At 45.9% G+C, this 17,166-nt stretch overlaps 1 protein-coding gene and 1 long non-coding RNA gene across 2 annotated transcripts; one reads left to right on the top strand and one right to left on the bottom strand.

Moving 5' to 3' along the window:
- Positions 1-642: 642 nt before the first annotated feature.
- On the bottom strand, positions 643-16,579 carry LOC140845952 (uncharacterized). The gene is made up of 4 exons (XR_012124869.1): positions 16,298-16,579; positions 15,888-16,040; positions 5,223-5,458; positions 643-1,100 (listed from the first exon to the last, which is right to left on the bottom strand). It is a non-coding gene; the product is annotated as an uncharacterized lncRNA (long non-coding RNA).
- Positions 9,842-15,048, top strand: LOC140845951 (ankyrin repeat domain-containing protein SOWAHA-like). Its single transcript, XM_073221288.1, has one exon. It carries the CDS (start codon positions 10,941-10,943, stop codon positions 12,645-12,647), a length of 1,707 nt encoding a protein of 568 aa, XP_073077389.1. The 5' UTR covers positions 9,842-10,940; the 3' UTR covers positions 12,648-15,048.
- Positions 16,580-17,166: the final 587 nt, after the last annotated feature.

Below are 17,166 nucleotides of genomic sequence, written 5' to 3' on the forward strand. Positions count from 1 at the left end.
AACAAATCCTGCCATTTGCAACAACATGGATGGAGCTAGAGGGTATCATACTCAGTGAAATAAGCCAGGTGGAGAAAGACAAGTACCAAATGAGTTCATTCATCTGTGGAGTATAAAAACAAGTCAAAGAGAAGGAACAAAACAGCAGGGGACTCATAAACACTGAGAAGGGACTAGTGGTTACCAAGGGGAAGGGGAGTGGACAGGGGGAGAGGGTGGGGGAGGAGTACTGATGAACCACCGTGATATACATTTGATAATAAAAAAGAAGAAGAAAGAATGAAACAGCCACAACAGGATATAACCTCCTTGCAGAAAGGACTGTTTCTCTTATTCACACTACAACCCCAATCAATGTCAAGGGCAGGGCCTGCAGAGCTGTAGGGACTGTTAGTGTTGACTAAACAAATGATAGCACATTAGAAACAACCAACATACTCAGTATCAGAGGACCTGTTAGACAGAATATACAATCAAAACAATCTCTTGCAGCTAATAAAAATATTGTAAGAATGACAGCTGTGCAACTGTACAGAAAAGTGAGTGTGTATACTCAGGATGGGGGGAAAAGTACTATAATAGTTAAAAATGAATAAAGAAATAAATCTACCATAAAAAAAAGAGCCTTTACCTTTCTGAGATACATACTTGAATATTTATTGGTAATATAACATCTGGAATTTGCTTCAAAAGAATCTGGGAGTGGAGAGAAGTAGCTTAGGAGTATAAGTGAAATAAGTTTGGCCACGAGTTAGTAATTATTAGAGCTGGTTGATGGGTATAAGAGGGTTCATTATATTGTTTCCCCTCCTTTATATGTTTTTGAGGTTTTCCATACCAAAATATAAATTATCCTCTAAGCATTGTTTTTTAGGAAGTTATTTGAGAGCATGGCTCAGCACTTCCCAGGAGAAAGAGCAAGATGAGACATTCAGAAACGGTGTACCCGACTCAGGAAAGCAGTTCCAGGAAGTCCCAGTATGAGGGCGGAGAGCTGTGCAGCTGGCCCCGGAGGCCGAGCCGCCGGAGACCCTGCGGAGAGGTGAGGGGCCAGAGGGACGGATTCATCGGAATAGACAACGGCTTGGAAAACTCACCGACTGCAAAAAAAAAAGATGGCAATTATGCTCCCAAACTAAAAGTATACAAGAAAGGCTGAACCAAATATGAAGCAAATGGAAACACAGCGCAGAGTTGAGTTGCAGGGAATCCTTTCTCGTGGTTATTATAAAGTCAAATTGTTTTGCCTTTTAGAATCAACTCGGAAAAAGTTTATAGAATATTCATTCTGGTTAAATTAAATATAAATGTCATCAAACTGCATAGCGTGTAAGGGAAGGAATAGACGGTGCAGGGAAGGTGGATGGTAGACTGGGAGCTCTCACGCTCCCATCCTACAAAGTGCAAGTTAGCAGTAGATCTGTGCAAGATGGATGAGGCAAAAAATTTAGGTTTAAGTATATTTTTTTAGGTTTGAGAAGTGACCTGAGGAGGAACTAGGAAGTGTTTGGTGATGGAGAAGAGAGACAAAAGGTAATAGAAGTCAACTAAGCCATTTACTATATTAGGGTGTTCAAGACTGATAAACCGAGGAACTTTGATGTAAGCATAGTACGTGGATATGGAGGTAACTACTGCAAGTACCAAAACCCAGAACCAGCTGAAAGCTTTCTCTGGAGGATGGGGAGCTCTAGGTCAGAGCGCAGCTGCTTCCATTATAATGGGGTCCTTCGTGCACGTATTGCTTTGATCAGAGGCCATATTACAGAGTGTCTTGTGAGCCATTTAAAATAGTTTATAGAGTTTTACACAGACACCAAGTGATATGATTAGATCTGTGTTCTAAATGGATTACTCTGGCTGCAGGTAGAGAATGGAATGGAGGCAAGCCCCACTGGGGGCAAGGGAATGGGGCAAGACGGGAGGACCACCGCAGAAGTCCAGGCTGGAAAAGACAAAGGCCTGGCAGAGCAGTAGAGAGAGCTGGATGGATTCAGGAGGTAGTAAAGAGGGTACAGAACAATCGTGCTGATGCCCAGGTCTCTGCCAGCTAGGTGCGCAGTGGTCCTTTTCTTGAGCTGGAGAACTCTGGGGGAGGGACAGGAGAGTTCTGGAAGAAGATGGGCAGTTCAGTTTGGACATGTTGAGTTTGAGCAATTGAAGATGTGTGAGGCCCTCAGCAGTCTGGCACCAATCACCCTCTGCAACCTGGTTCTTGCACCCCACCTGTCCTCACCCCGTTCTCTTGTCACTCTGAGCTTCTTGCTGTTGCACAAACATACTATGTCTGCCTTTGCTTCCTCTGATGCCTCTGCAGAGAATGTTTTCCTCTCCTCTCTCAGCCTGCAGAGTTCCTGGTCATTATTTGGCTCAAATACCCTGTCTTCTCAGAAAGCTTTCAGATTCTCCCAAGAAGTGCCCCCTCCGCTGGGCACCCAGCACAGTAACAGATCGCTGTCTAGCCCTGAGCACATCCTCCCATAGATCTGTTTATATGTCTATGTTCCTCACCAGGTGATTATTCTATAGAGGAAAGGAACTGTTGCTTATTATACTATATACTATAAGCATGAAGATATTACATTGTGTTTGTCAGCTCTCTCTGCTGGGTGATGAGTACCTGGAATGCCACACTGTAGATGATTCTGGAGGGATGCGGGCAGGGCAATGTGGTGATGGGGTTCTGGGAATATGAAAGCCTGCCAGGGTGAAGGAGACAGGAACCAGGAGCTCAGGATGAACTAACAAGAAACACCTCTCCCAGAGCAAAAACAGTCTGTTGGCCTGACATCTCATCTCATAAAATACCTGCTAGAAAGAGAAGCCTGCCTCAGGATACCAAATGTACCAGCCACTGGGAAATTTTTCTCTAAAAATTTAATCTATATATCAGGACTCTCTGACACACAGGCACAACATGGGTTTTAGTTGAGACATGCCTGGGCCAGATCTCGTCACAGCCCTGGGACATCTGAGTCCTAGGGCCCCAAGGAAAGTCATTTCAGGATGGAATCTTCCAGTATAGCAAGATGTGGGTAAATACTCTTATTTCCTTCTAACCTTTGGTATTAGCTTTCTGTAGCTGCCATACGAAATTGCCACAAACTGGGTGGCTTAAAGCAACAGAAATGTGTTCTCTCGCAGTTCTGGAGACCAGAAATCAAAAGCAAGTGTCAGCAGGCCGCACTCCCCAGAAGACTCTAGAATGTTTTCCTTCCTTGTCTCTCCCAGCTTCTGGAGATGCCAGGAGGTCCCTGGCTTGCTGGGCTGCATTGCTCCAGTGTCTGTCTCTGTCTTCACTTGCCTGTCTCCTCTTCTGTGTCTTATCCTTTCCATCTCTTATAAGGACACTTGTCAATGAATTTAGCAACCACTTGAATAATCCAGGATGTTCTCATCTCGAGATTCTTAATTTAATTCCATCTCAAAGGTCATTTTCCAAATAAAGCCATATTCATAGTTTGGGGATATAGGCATATCTTTCTGGGGGGATGCCATCCTGCCCACTACACCATCTGCATGGAAAATGCAAGTAGAACATAGGACCTGTCAACTTTGGGATGTAAACAATTTCTCTTAAAGGAGACATACACAATATTCTTTAAGAATTTAGACTGAATAGTGAAAAACTACCACAAAAAAGCAGCAGCAAAAAAGCCCAAACCTAACCAACAACATTAACATGATTGTTTCTGTCTTTGTTGTCACAGTCACACAGAAGCCTCTGTGCAGACTGTGGTCTTATTGTCTCTCCCCTGGAAGCTTCTAAGGCCCAGTGTGTTGAGCTCTGAGGACAGTAGATCATTGTGACATTTTGCCAAAAATTTTTAGTTAAAAAAGAAAGGATTATTTTGCACAGGAAATTCTATCATCACTGCTAAAGAAGAGAATGATTGGAGAAGGAAGAAGAGAGGAAGAAGCACGGGGCCACGCATGAGGGGCCACGCATGAGGGGCCACGCGCAGCCTCCAGCCTTTCCTGCCGAGAGAGACCCTCGTGGTTTGCGTTTTAGTCTGGATGCGGGAGCAGGGCCTTTCCTCTTAGCCGAATGCCCTGAGCACATCTGTATTTCTGTTCCTGGCTCCTGCTCCAGCCATTCTGTCTAGAATTGGAGTCCTGTAGGGTTTGCATTGCATTGCATAGATGTTTGCATTGCTAACTATGTTATACTGGCCTCTATTTGATCAACATCTGAGAATGTAACCAGAAGTTTACATTCAGAAAAGTCCAGGAAAAACAGCCCCTCCATGGCCTCATTCCTAGCTACTGAAATTAATGGACTCTTGAACCACATTAACCTATTGTTTACAGACTCTCAGATGAGAGTCAGGTATGTAGACAGTAAATTCTGCCCCTATTTTGAAAGGGACAATCCAAGTGATGAGAGTCACTGCCATGTGGCAAATTGACATTTAGCAATGATCACTGAACATATTGAATAACTATTGGATAGTTATTGAGAACAGTGCCCTCTGACCCTATTCTGAAAAAGAAAAATCATAGCAATGAAAATCACTATTTATGTGACAAATTGCTGCCATTTCATCATGATCAGCATCTCTTGAACATTCAGAGTTATATTCCAACTGATGAAAATATGGTATCTTGATCCTGGGAGCTTGAGCCATCTTGGGAATAGGTCATGAAAAGAGACCTACATCATCCTTGTTTGCATTTAACAATGCTAATATTTCATCGATGCTCAGTCAGATCAGCAAACCCCGTTCTACTTGTGATTTCTTCCTCAGACCACACAGTCTCAGAGGCAGAGCTCATCTGTTTCTTGCTCATTATTCAATGTCACAAATTATTACGCTGAGGGCTGTTAAAACTGTTCTATCTTCATTTAATAGTCTCAAAGCTGCCAGTAAGCAGCTCTTCTGAGAATGTGGAACTCGCCCTTTGGCTACCTGTGCACCCCAACTCCCGCCTCCCGCCACTCCCCCAACTGCACGGACCTCAGCATGACTCCCCCAACATGTCCTGTCTAGAAGGGAAGGTGTCCATCAACATATACTTTTCAGTCTTTTGGTATAACTTACTTCAGATTGTCTTATTTTGAGCTCTCTGCTAATGAGCTCATAGCACCATTGAATAGAAAGCTGTATAAGTTGATGTCTAAGGATTTTTTCTATGTGTACCCATGTTGGTAAGTGGAAGGTAAGTTAAGCAAGGTATACTAACTGGGACAAGAGTTTAGGTAAGAGCTGAGCTGTTCTTACCTGCCATCTTTAAAGCCAGATGCAGTTGGTGGATTTCACATTTCCAAACATTTGGTGCTGTCTTCTTCTCCAAGCCCATCTGAAGGCATATTCCATAATGCAGTGGAAGTCTGGCCTCTGGGTTGCTGATTTTGTCCACCCTGACCCAAGCAGGTACTCCACTTTACAATTATGGAAATGGTTAAATAGCACTTTGCAGGTCTTTCAGATTCAGCTTTCCTGATTTGGACACTGACCTATGTGAAAGGAATACAGAGTCCCAAAATGTCACTCTTGAGGGGAAAAAAAGAGGCTTTTAAGTCAAAACTCATCTGTGAGGTCTTTCCATGTCTCCGTGGACCAGGCCTGCTGGTTCCCTTCCAAGCAACCAAGCAAGTCTGAGGAATCACATTAAGTGGCCTGAAAAATGAATCACAAATATAAAAATTCAATTTACAACAGGTGCAAATGATCTGAGATTTGCCACTATGATTTAGAAATAAAGAAAGTCCCTCTGACCTTGGAGAGGAGTGGGCTTAACAAGTTGCAGGCCTGAGAAAGAAGAGGCCCTTTTTGCTTCCCCTGGGCTCCGTAAGCAAGAACAAAACATGATTTGTTCCAGTCTTAACTGCAAAAGATTGGTATCTGTATCTGGGCAAAGTCCCTTTACAGCCACTCCGGGCGGCCCATCCCCCTCATGTCCTACAGCTCCTGCCTACAGGTGCCAGACACTCCTCTTCTTTACTGATGATGATACACTGGGGAGACACCAGGGGGCACAGGAGCCAGACTGGTGCGCTGAGCCTAATGGAAGGGGCTGATGCACGTGGCTACCACCACGACAGGGACAGTTACAAACATAAAGGATCCGGGATGGGACTCTGTGGGCCCAGGCATAGGGTTCAGAGTGTAGTGTGAGTTAGAATAGGTAACACAACGGAACATAACACAGATTACAGAGGGCTTTTAATTTTATATTTATTTAATAATGTGGCTTTAAGAAACACAAAAGGCCTTCTTTCTACCCTGACCTCTCCCAAATTTAAGATACTGAGATAGGAACAAGTGGCCCTCCTACTGCTTTTACCCATGTTCAGGACACATCATAGAATCTGGACAGAAAAAAGAATTCAGGACACATGATAAAACCCTTGCTATAAATATACATTTTACATTTGATTTTCCTGATGTTTACAGGCAAACTGCAGGGTCACTGGAAGAACTGATTCAATGGCCTTACTGGCAGCACGGCACCAAAATTTAAAGCAGTCTGGGGAATTGGATGTCATTGGCATCTTTATTCTGTTTGCTCACACTATAAGCTAATCACTTAAAATATTAAAGTAGAGAATGTTCAGATGCACAAGTGTGAAGATTTAAGGTGATTTTTATTTGAGGAATTTTTCCTTTTATTTATTAAATATTCAGAATATTGATTTTAAGCAATTGGTGATCTAATTTTGCACAGTAAATAAGCACAGACTTTAGAATCAGACAGCCTGGGGTTCTGGTTTGAGCTCAGCCAATTATTAACTGTGACCTTGGGAGCTTCCCTTTGTATAGATCAGAGACTAAAGCCTATTAAGCACTGTCAATAAACTTTGCTTGTACAAGCAATTCCTTTTTTTAATATAAATGAACAGTATTTTATTAGTTTTACATATTTTTAAATTAAGGTATCATTGATATACAATCTTAAGGTTTCACTTGAGTAACACTGTGATTTCAACATTTACCCATAGTATCAAGTCCCCTCCCCCGACTCCACTGCAGTCATTGTCCCTCAGGGTAGTAAGATGCTATGGAGTCACTACTGTCTTCTCCCTGCTGTACTGCCTTCCCCGTGACCAACCTACATTACCTGTGCTAATCATAATGCCCCTTGATCCCCTTCTCCCTCCCTCCCCACTGCCTTCCTTTGGTAACCACTAGTCCCTTCTTGGAGTCTGTGAGTCTGCTGCTGTTTGTTCCTTCAGTTTCAAGCAATTCCTTTTGAATCAGTATTTAATCCCTTGCCTATTCTTAGTGATCATAATCAGAATGAGTTCAAACCACACAAATCAATAATGATCTTTAATGGGAATCTTCTCCTTCTCCCCTTGAAGACTGGGGATGGTAACAAAATTCTAAGTTGATTAAGGCTCTGCTACCTATAAGTTAATGGCAATAATTTTTCCAAGGGACCCAAAAATTTGTCATCAAAGAGCTAGGAAAATAAAATATAAAAGTAGCTACTGGAATGAAAATTGCAACAAAGGGAATATGACTTTAACAGTGAAAACAGGACATATAATGCAAATTCTGTTTCTAAATCATCTTTGCCTCCCCTCCCTATCTGTCCCCACCGCCCTAGCTTGATGACCCTCACCACCTTTTCCGGGGACCCTCCGATCACCTCCTCCAAGACTCCCTCCTCCCTCTGTTCACCACCAGCACTGGTAACTGCAGGCAATAAAGAAACATGGGTTATGAAATAATGTGTGTGTGGTCTAATTCTATCTGTATAGAATGGTATATAGGACTGTGAATATATTTATGGATGTATAAAGAAAACCCCCACACAGAATAAACTTAACAATTTTGAAAGTGGTTCTCTAACATGTTCTCTAGTCTTTATATTTTAGAAACTATTGAGAATTAGGAAAGTATTATTTTACAATCTGAAGATAATTAAAACTACTTTTTAAAAAGAAAAAATAAGAAAGAAAGCTTTCAGTGACATTTACTGCAAATAGGAAAAAGACCAAACTAGAATTTAAGGTCCTCCAGTCATGACCCCAGATTACTTTTTCAGCATTATCTTCTCCCGCATTTCTGACATGTACCCTAAACCGAATGCTAGGCACTGTTTACCCTGAATTCAGCCTTCACAGTCCAACTTCCAAGCTCAGCCTATTTCATAGCCTGCATTTTGACTACTTCCTTTGGGCCTGTACCTGCTGGTAAGCGCATGAAGCATTCATTTCTTATGGATATGTAACAAAATTGTGTTTTCTCTCCTTCGATAAGCAGTAAGCTCCTCAAAGGCAGGTGTGTCTTCTTCCCAGAATACCTGGCTCACTTTCCTTCATCCAAAAATAGCCAACAGAAGTATGCTAAAGAAGCAGAGAGGATGATACACCTGGGGCAGCTGAGAAGACTTTTAGGGTGGGATTTGAGCTGGGTTAAAGAAGAGGTAATATTTAGACAGAAAAGACAGCTGATTACACTTACCATTGGATTCTTTCAAAGATTTTATCATTCTTAGATTACTTAATACTACAGAGAACATTGATCCTAAAAGTTATCTTTTATATGGGAGATGTATCTTCTTATTTTGCACTTTCATTCTTAAACTAAAAGAATACAATATTTACAATGAAAAACTAGTTAAAAAAGAAAGTGTCATCAGACTGAGAAGTGACTGGTGGTTACCGTCGAGGAGGGGTTGGAATGGGTGAGTGATGAGGGTGAGGGGGATAAAGGGGCACAAAAATTCTCAATGATACAAGTTGGTCATGGGGTGTTAGTACATCGCGGAAAAATATAGCCATTGGATCGGTAACATCTTCCTAATGTTGACAGATGGTAACTGCACTAGTTGGGGTGAGGACTTAATAATATGGGTAACTGTTGAACCACTGTGTTGAAAGCAATATAAGATTGCATGTCAGGAACCCTCCTACACTGTTGGTGGGAATATAAATTGGTGCAACCCTTGCAGACAGCAGTATGGAGGTTCCTCAAAAAACTAAAAATAGAAATACCATTTGATCCAGTAACTCCACTTCCAGGAATTTAGCCAATGAAAACAAAATCCCTGATTCGAAAAGATGTATGCACCCCTATGTTTATCACTGCACAATTTGTAATAGTCAAGGTATGGAAGCACTGTAAGAGTCCATCAACAATGAAATATTATTCAGCCATAAAAGAAAATAAATCCTGCCATTTGCAACAATATGGATTGATCTAAAGAGTATTATGCTCAGTGATATAAGCCAGGAAAAGACAGACAAGTACCATATCATGTCACTTATTTGTGGAATAAAAACAAAGCAAAACAGAAGGAACAAAAAGTAGACTCATGCATTTTGGAAACAGGACTGAAAACAAAAACTGCCTCTGAGGAAAGCGAGATCTTTCACATTTTACTGTTCTTTTTTTTTTTTCAATGAGTAATAACAATAGTAGTGACTATACTACTAATGATAATTTGAATGTTTACTGTGGGCCAAGCATTGTGCTAAGTGTTTTGTGTTTATTTTCCCACTGAATCTCACAACAACCTGATTAGGTAAGTACTGTTATTATCATTCCCCTTTTATAGATCAGGAAACTGAGGCATAGAGTCTCAAAAAAGTAGCTCAAAGTAAAGCTAGGATTCAAGTGTGGAATTTTGACTGCAGTCTTAGTCTCTTTAAAGACACGGGGTGCCTCTGTTTATATATTTGTAGTATTGTGTCTCTAAATTAAGAAATTGACCCCACCTCAGCTCTGGCCGTTCCTTTGGGTGTAAAAGCTTCTCCGACCCAGCTGCCTAACTCCCTGATCTCTTCAAGCCCTTGCTTAACTGTGACCTTCACAATGAACACAGGGTTCAAAATTGCAACCGGCTCCTCCTCTGCTTTACTCTGCTTTATTTTTTCCCATAGTATTTATCTAGCACATTATACAGTTTTCAGATTCGCCGTATTATTTCTGCTCCCCCTTCCATGTGAACTCCACTAGGTCAGGGGTTTTTATCTGTCTTGCTAACTGTTGTATCATATCCTGAAAAGGTACTGGCACAAAACCAGATGCTCAACAAGTATTTGTGGATTAAATAAGTTTTTAAAACGGTGTAATTCCAACTTTGCTTTCTTTCTTTACATTATAAGCATGTATATTCATGTATGATGGGAGAGAAGAAAAAAATTCAAAATGGTAGTGGTGATTTCAAGTGATATGTTTCCTTTATTATCGTTTTTGTTTCCCTGTGGCTCTATTCCTAAAATTCGATGTTAAAATTCATTATTTTAATCATGAAAAAATTGCTTTGAAAGTCTCTCCTAAACCTCGGGTAGCATGCGTTGCCAAGCACAGCTAATTATCTTTGCGTTTCAAACAGAAAAACGGCTTCATACAATTTGCAGCAATCGATCACTGCAAAGGTATTGATATTGATGGTTCTGAAGTAAATGATTGCTTTTAAATACTCGCCCGGTATACTGTGGTTAAATATTCCTTCAAGGAATAAAAGTCCTTGCCTCGCCTGTTGACTGCGCATCCCCGAGGAACACACCCACCCACCTAGCAACCGGGAGCAGAGCTGAAGCACAGCGCTGCGCCTTTAATTCCCGGGTTTGGGGGAGGGCGGCGGAGAGAATTTCCGCTCCCCCCACTCCCTCCGCAGCCCTGGTGGCAGTTGTCACCTGTAAGGCGAGCACCGCGCGCGGGGGATGGAGCCCGGCGCCCACTGGACAGAATAAAGAGGCAGAGACCTACCCCGAAGCCTGGGGGCCCAGAGGGGAGGCGGGGGTGGGCGCGCGCCACCGCCCCCAGCGCCTTTCTCCAGGAGACACCTGGACTCCGCGGCGCGGGCGCGACCAAGGTCCAGCATCGGGGACACGCCCGTCCGGCCCCGGTGAGCCTGGCCCAGGCTGATGCGACTTCCGGAATCCTGCTCCGGCGCCGCGACGCCCACCTGGCCCAGCAGCCGGGACCCGAGGGCCGGTGGGAGGCGACGGCCCCGGCTCCCCCGCACGGCGCTCGCTGACCATGGCCCTGGCCGCGGCCGCGGCCGCTGCGGCGGCCGGGGTGAGCCAGGCGGCGGTGCTGGGCTTCCTGCAGGAGCACGGCGGAAAGGTGCGCAACTCGGAGCTGCTGAGCCGCTTCAAGCCGCTGCTGGATGCGGGCGACCCGCGCGGCCGCGCCGCCCGCAGGGACAGCTTCAAGCAGTTTGTCAACGACGTGGCCGTGGTGAGGGAGTTCGACGGCGTTAAGTTCGTGGTGCTGCGGAAGAAGCCGCGGCCCCGCGAGGGACCAGAACCCCTGCCCTCCTGCGTCCCCAGCACCTCCGCGCCAGCAGCCGCGCCGTCGAAGCTCGCTTCCTCCTCACCGGGGGAGGCCGCTGCCGCAGAGGCTCCAGCACTGGCCTCGGCACAGCGGTCCGTGGAGCCACCCGAGGACCCAGCCCTGCCATCGCAGCCACCGGACGCCCGCCGGCCTCTGGCCTCCGAGCCCGCTCAGCCGACTGGGGCGCTGTTGTCTGGCCCAGCACAGCAGTCAGGGGGGCCCTCGGGCGCTCGGATTCCAGCCTTTGAGCTAGTCCAGCCTTCCGAGGAACTCCCTGCAGATGTGTCCCCACCGTCTAGGGCACTGTCGGCGGCGGCCTTGTCCCACCCGGAGGCGTCAGACCCGGAACCTGGGTGTGGGGAGACAAGAGGGCCTCCACCACCCCGTCCGCGCGCGCCGCCGAAGCCCTGCATGTTGCCCGTGCGCTGCGTCCCGGGCCCCGCCGCGCTCCGGGTCCGGGCGGAGGAGCAGGGCCTGCGCCGACAGCTGTCGGAGGAGCCGAGCCCGCGGAGCTCCCCGCTGCTGCTTCGGAGGCTCTCCGTAGAGGAGTCCGGCCTGGGCCTCGGCCTCGGTGCGGGCCGCTCCCCGCACCTGAGGCGCCTGTCGCGCGCCGGCCCGCGCCTGCTGAGCCCCGACACGGAGGAAGTACCCGCTGCGCCGCCGCCGTCCCCCGTGCCCCTAGAGCCGGCCGAGCACGAGTGGCTGGTGCGGACGGCCAGTGGCCGCTGGACTCACCAGCTGCACGGGTTGCTGCTGCGCGACAGCGGCCTGGCGGCCAAGCGCGACTTCATGTCTGGCTTCACGGCCCTGCATTGGGCCGCCAAGAGCGGCGACCGCGAGATGGCGCTGCAGCTGGTGGAGGTCGCGCGGCGTGGGGGCGCGCCAATCGACGTGAACGCGCGTTCACACGGCGGCTACACGCCACTGCACCTGGCGGCACTGCACGGCCACGAGGACACCGCGGTGCTGCTGGTGGTGCGCCTGGGTGCGCAGGTGCACGTGCGTGATCACAGTGGGCGGCGCGCCTACCAGTACCTGCGGTCCGGCGCCTCGTATGCGCTGCGTCGCCTACTCGGCGACCCTGGTCTGCGAGACTTTACCGAACCCGACGCCACCGCTGGAGGTAGTGGCAGTCTTGCGGCGCGGCGTCCAGTGCAGGTGGCAGCCACTATCCTCAGTTCCACCACCAGCGCGTTTCTGGGTGTCCTGGCCGACGACCTGATGCTCCAGGACCTGGCTCGAGGCCTCAGGAAGTCGGGCTCCCTCAGCAAGTTCTTGGGTGCCTCACCCATAGCTCCTCGTAAAAAGTCAAAGACTCGCAGTGGCTTGCCGGCCTTTTCAGAAATCTCTCGTCGGCCCACTGCGGGGCCCCTTGCCGGTCTAATGCCCAGCCTCCCCCCTACAGCCTGACGGTCCTTGGGGCTACTGCTTGGAAGATCTAACCGGGCCTGCCCCTCATGATGTAAGCCTGCCCAAGCCGGCGCCCCAGCCACGTGTGGCTCTGTCCTGTTTCCAGCTTTGTCCACTGCAGCCTGTTTTACCCAGGTGGGCCTATGCTTCTAGCTTCTGTGTGAAGCTTGCCCTCCTCTCTCCAGAGATGAGATCCAAGATCTCAGGGAGAGCCTCACTATGAAGAATTCCAGAAATCAGGCTTGAACTCTGAAGGCTTGGCATTTAGGATGAAAGGTTAAGGGGCCCCTGAGTGAGTTCACCAACCAATGCCTCTGCCTCTAAAAGACTCCCAAGCCAGAATTGCAGCAAGGGTCTTTTGAAATGTTGACTGATGTTGGATTGTCAGCTTTAAGATATGTAATGGTTTTTGTAATTTGATGCTTTTATCCAGTTTTTCAATTGAAATGAGGTAAAACAATTTTCATAATAACCTTTTGAAATTATATTTTTCCACTGTTAAGCAAAATGCTAAGAAATTTTCAATCTTTTGTTAAATATTTTGGAATTCTATTTTAAAGAAATAGATGATCAAGATCTAAAGGTATTTGGTCCCAATCAACAAAACCCTTAAATGTTTATCTACCTCATTTTAGGCAATCAAGGCTCTCGATAGGGAGTCTTGAACACAGAATGTGACCATTGTGAACGTACTTAATTTCAGTTGTACTGTGAATGCTAAATTGTAGGAAACAAGTACATCTTGGGAGTAAGGTGATTTAACAAGGAAAGAAAAAGGGACATTTTGGCAAATACTTTTAATTTGTGGTTGTCTTTACGGTGAAATATAAATATCTTTGGCACTAGTGGGTGGCTACTTTGATTTGGCATGAATATTTTAATTTTTTTAAGTGCAATTTATTTGTGAATTGCACCATTGTGCCATGTTTCTGAATCTGTGGTTTTCAAATCAGGCTGAGCTTTTCACTGCATTAGGTGAATATTCAAAGGAAAAACAATGTCATAATATTACAGCAAAAAAAAAACACAAAAAAACTGGTTAAACAATAATGGATACACTTAAGCAACCATTTTATAAGAAAGTTCTGTACAAGTAAAAATTATGTGCTAACCACTTTAAAAACCATCTGAAGGCAAACAACTTATTCCAAAATAGCAACTGTAGAATTTCTTTGCACAGTGACCTTAGAGTGGCGGCTTAACTTTTCTGGACCTTTACTCCTGTCTGTAATTGAGAATGTTTGTAGGTCTTGCCCAGATTTCCCACGTTCAATTAGAATGGCTCTTTTTCTGTTTTAAAGGTGTGGAATCTAATTGATCAATCAACCTTCTTTATATTGGGGTAATGCTCTACTTTTGCAAATCGTGTTTGCATGTCATTAGTTACATCAAATGATTTGTGTTGCACAGGGCAGTGGGGCTCCCCTGCTATCTATACATACATCAGATTTAAATTTAATTTAAGATTTTAATTAAATATTCGATTTAAGTAATGAAATAGTCTCACATTTTGTTCCTGCTTGTGTGATGATTTATTTCCCTTAAGTATTTTATAGCTCTTACTACTGTTTTTTTCGTAGTTTTTTTCTTTTCATCTACTTAATTTCTTCCTTTTCTCCTCATTCTTCTTCTGCTTTTTTTCAAGCATTCTATTATTGAGAATGTTTGGATTGCTCTGCAAAATGAAAGGGTCAACCACATACAGATATGGTAGCCAAAAACTGTAGATAAATGTAGGTAGGTCCTAATCTGACCCTTTCCTCCTTCCTTGCCTGGAATTCTACTAAACTGCGTAAATTGTTTTAAAATGCAAATGAGATCTTCTGCCTCTGCAGAAAAATTGTGGGAGGCAATAATTACAGCAACCTTGAGGAGCTGAAGGTCTAGAAGACAGAATAAGGTACTAGCGATTTCCCATGGTAAAAGAGAGGTTTGACTGCGGGGAATCAATGTCACAAACAAGGGATGATCTGTCTTAAGAAAGACAAAATCTAAACTAGCAAATTCGTAATAACAATAATTCTTATTTATTGCACATTGAAATCACAGCAGACTTACTTCACCTTCCAGAAGAAGCTTTGTATTTGAGAAGGATGTACTTCAGCCAAGTAAAGTACAACATTTGGCGAGAGTTTAGGATCAGTAAGAGTAAAACTCAGGTGTTAGAAACCACTGCTTCTTCCTTACAGGCCAAGACTTTCTGAAACTATAAGGTAAATCACTAGGAAACTACAGTTAATGTAGAAGGGTATTTTCCACAACTGACAAAAAAATAGTCGTCTGCAAGATAAGGCAGTTTAGGTGGTTGGAACTGTCACAAGGAAGAGAATTACTTCTTTTAGTAGGGGAGAAGTTGATCATTGATGCAGATGTGTATGAGTCATATCCAGAGCAGGCTTTTTAATAAAGTTCTCCATTTCCTCTAAAGGAGGCTGGAGGTTGTTCTTGAGCACAGCTCTCTTACCTAATGGAGACCAGGGATTGCTTGGGTAATACATATGTGACCTGTGTTTATTAAGTGCCAGGCACAGTTCTAAACACTTGGCAGTTATCAATCACGATCTTACAAGGTGTGTACTGTTAGTATCTTAATTATAGAGTGAGGAAATTGAAGCCTAGAAAAATCGGAATTAACTTGTCCAGGTCTCACGGCTATTAACTGTCAGTCGAGATGGCATCCCGGTGCTCTTTTCCACTACATTGTCCTATTGCAGAAAAGCAAGGTGGTCTCATCTCAGCTCTTTGCTCACTTAGTTACCTTTCACAAGTTATCCAATTCTCCAAGCCCCATCTCCCTGGCAGTGCCCATCCCACAGGCAGTGGGGAGGGAGGAGCACAGGGAGTGAGGCAGCAGACTTCTTTGTGAACTGCAATATACCATCCTGAAATACCAAGGGGGCTGAGTTGTTCCCAAGGGGTGTCTGGCTGCATCCCAAGGCCAAACAGCTGATCTGTGGCTCTGCTTTACATGATCACCATTCTTTTACCATGTTAGTATTTGTATTCATAAAGAACAATGGGGTCTGCTGGGAAAAAAATATTCCCACAAAAGGGAAGTTACCCCATATTCTTTATGTGCTATCTCTTTAGTTAAAATAGATATAACAATGTCTTTCTTAATGCAAAGTCCTCTAGTGTCCCTACCTTCCAGGCGTAAACCCCTGAATCAAAAGCATCTCTCAACAGTTATAAAGCTGAGCCCACTCAGGCCCCACAGTCTCCCTCTGTTTTGGCCTTTACCTGGAAGAAATTATTTGACCTTTTAACGTGGTTTCATAAATAGACTCGCTGTTGCTCTCCAGATAGCTTTTTGCCTTGAACCTCTTTGTCCTGGCCTCACCGTCCCAGAACTGCCAAACCTCTGGACTTGAAGCAAAGGGAGCTCAGGAGTTTCTGCAGGTGGGAAGAATGAACGAAGAGGTAGTGAGAGAAATGACAGGCAGAGAGCCTGAGACAGAGACTAGGAGGCAGGGTCTGGAGGCCGAATGAGGGTTATCAAGCTGGTGCTGATCTAAACGCCAGACAACCAACACCCATCGTGACGGTCTAAACTGTACCCAGGCTGCGAGAGTAACCGACGGGGTCGCCGAGAGGCTTGCCTTACAGCAACTGCTGCCCTCCCAGCACCCCATACCCCATTCCGCTTTCACCTCGTCTCTCCGCGGTCCTCAGCCACATTTGACCTAAATTTCCTCCAAAGCTTCTGACTGGCATGTGAGGAATGGCACCGCGGTCTGTTCCTGCGAGGATCCCTGAGGTTCACGCCAGCCGCCCGCGGAGGGCTGTGGTGTGCAGAGCAGCCTCCTGAAGACAGGACACGCGGGTTTGGGTCACCGCGCAACACTGCTTCCCTATGCAGTTTCCCATGCACAGTCTGAAGGGGAAAAGCGCACTAATTAAATCCATATTAGGGAGAGCAGCGGGGGCGGGCTGAGGCGAGAGGCGGGGGCAGCAGCAGGGCTGCCTGTTGCCCAGCAACGAGCCCCAGCGAAGCCAGCGCTTGCTAAAGCCCGGAGGCGCCGCGGCGGGCAGGGCGCCCACGGCCGAAGGAGGTGGGGGCAGAGACCCCAGCGGGGACCGCAAAACCCTCTTTTCCATCCTGGAGAACTAAGTAACGCTCTTTTTTATACTGGTTTGGTACATCAACACTGCCGTCTTCCCCAGTTATTAACCAACAGCTTTCCAGTAAAAACCCAGTGGCAAAGAAAAGCGAGACAGCAAAAAAAAACCTGGCTGGCCGAGTTTCTTTCCGACAGGGCAAAAAGGCTCGGCCCCAGCCTTCAGGCCCAACAGAGGCCCTGCTCACCTGGGCAAGCCCAGGTCCCTGAGGCTAGCTAGCCCACTGGGCCCGGGAGCTGGGGTGGCGGCAGGAAAACGTGGGTAGTTTTCATCGCAACGAGAACAGTGCCCTCTGCTGGCAGTGTCCTGGGGGGTGGCATTCCCCTGGCTTCCGGTGCCCTTACAATTCTGGTTGTGGTGCCAATACAGAACGACGGAGAGCTCATTCTTGCTCTCTAAA

Source organism: Manis javanica, chromosome 14 (assembly GCF_040802235.1).
Source record: "Manis javanica isolate MJ-LG chromosome 14, MJ_LKY, whole genome shotgun sequence".
Taxonomy (NCBI): domain Eukaryota; kingdom Metazoa; phylum Chordata; class Mammalia; order Pholidota; family Manidae; genus Manis; species Manis javanica.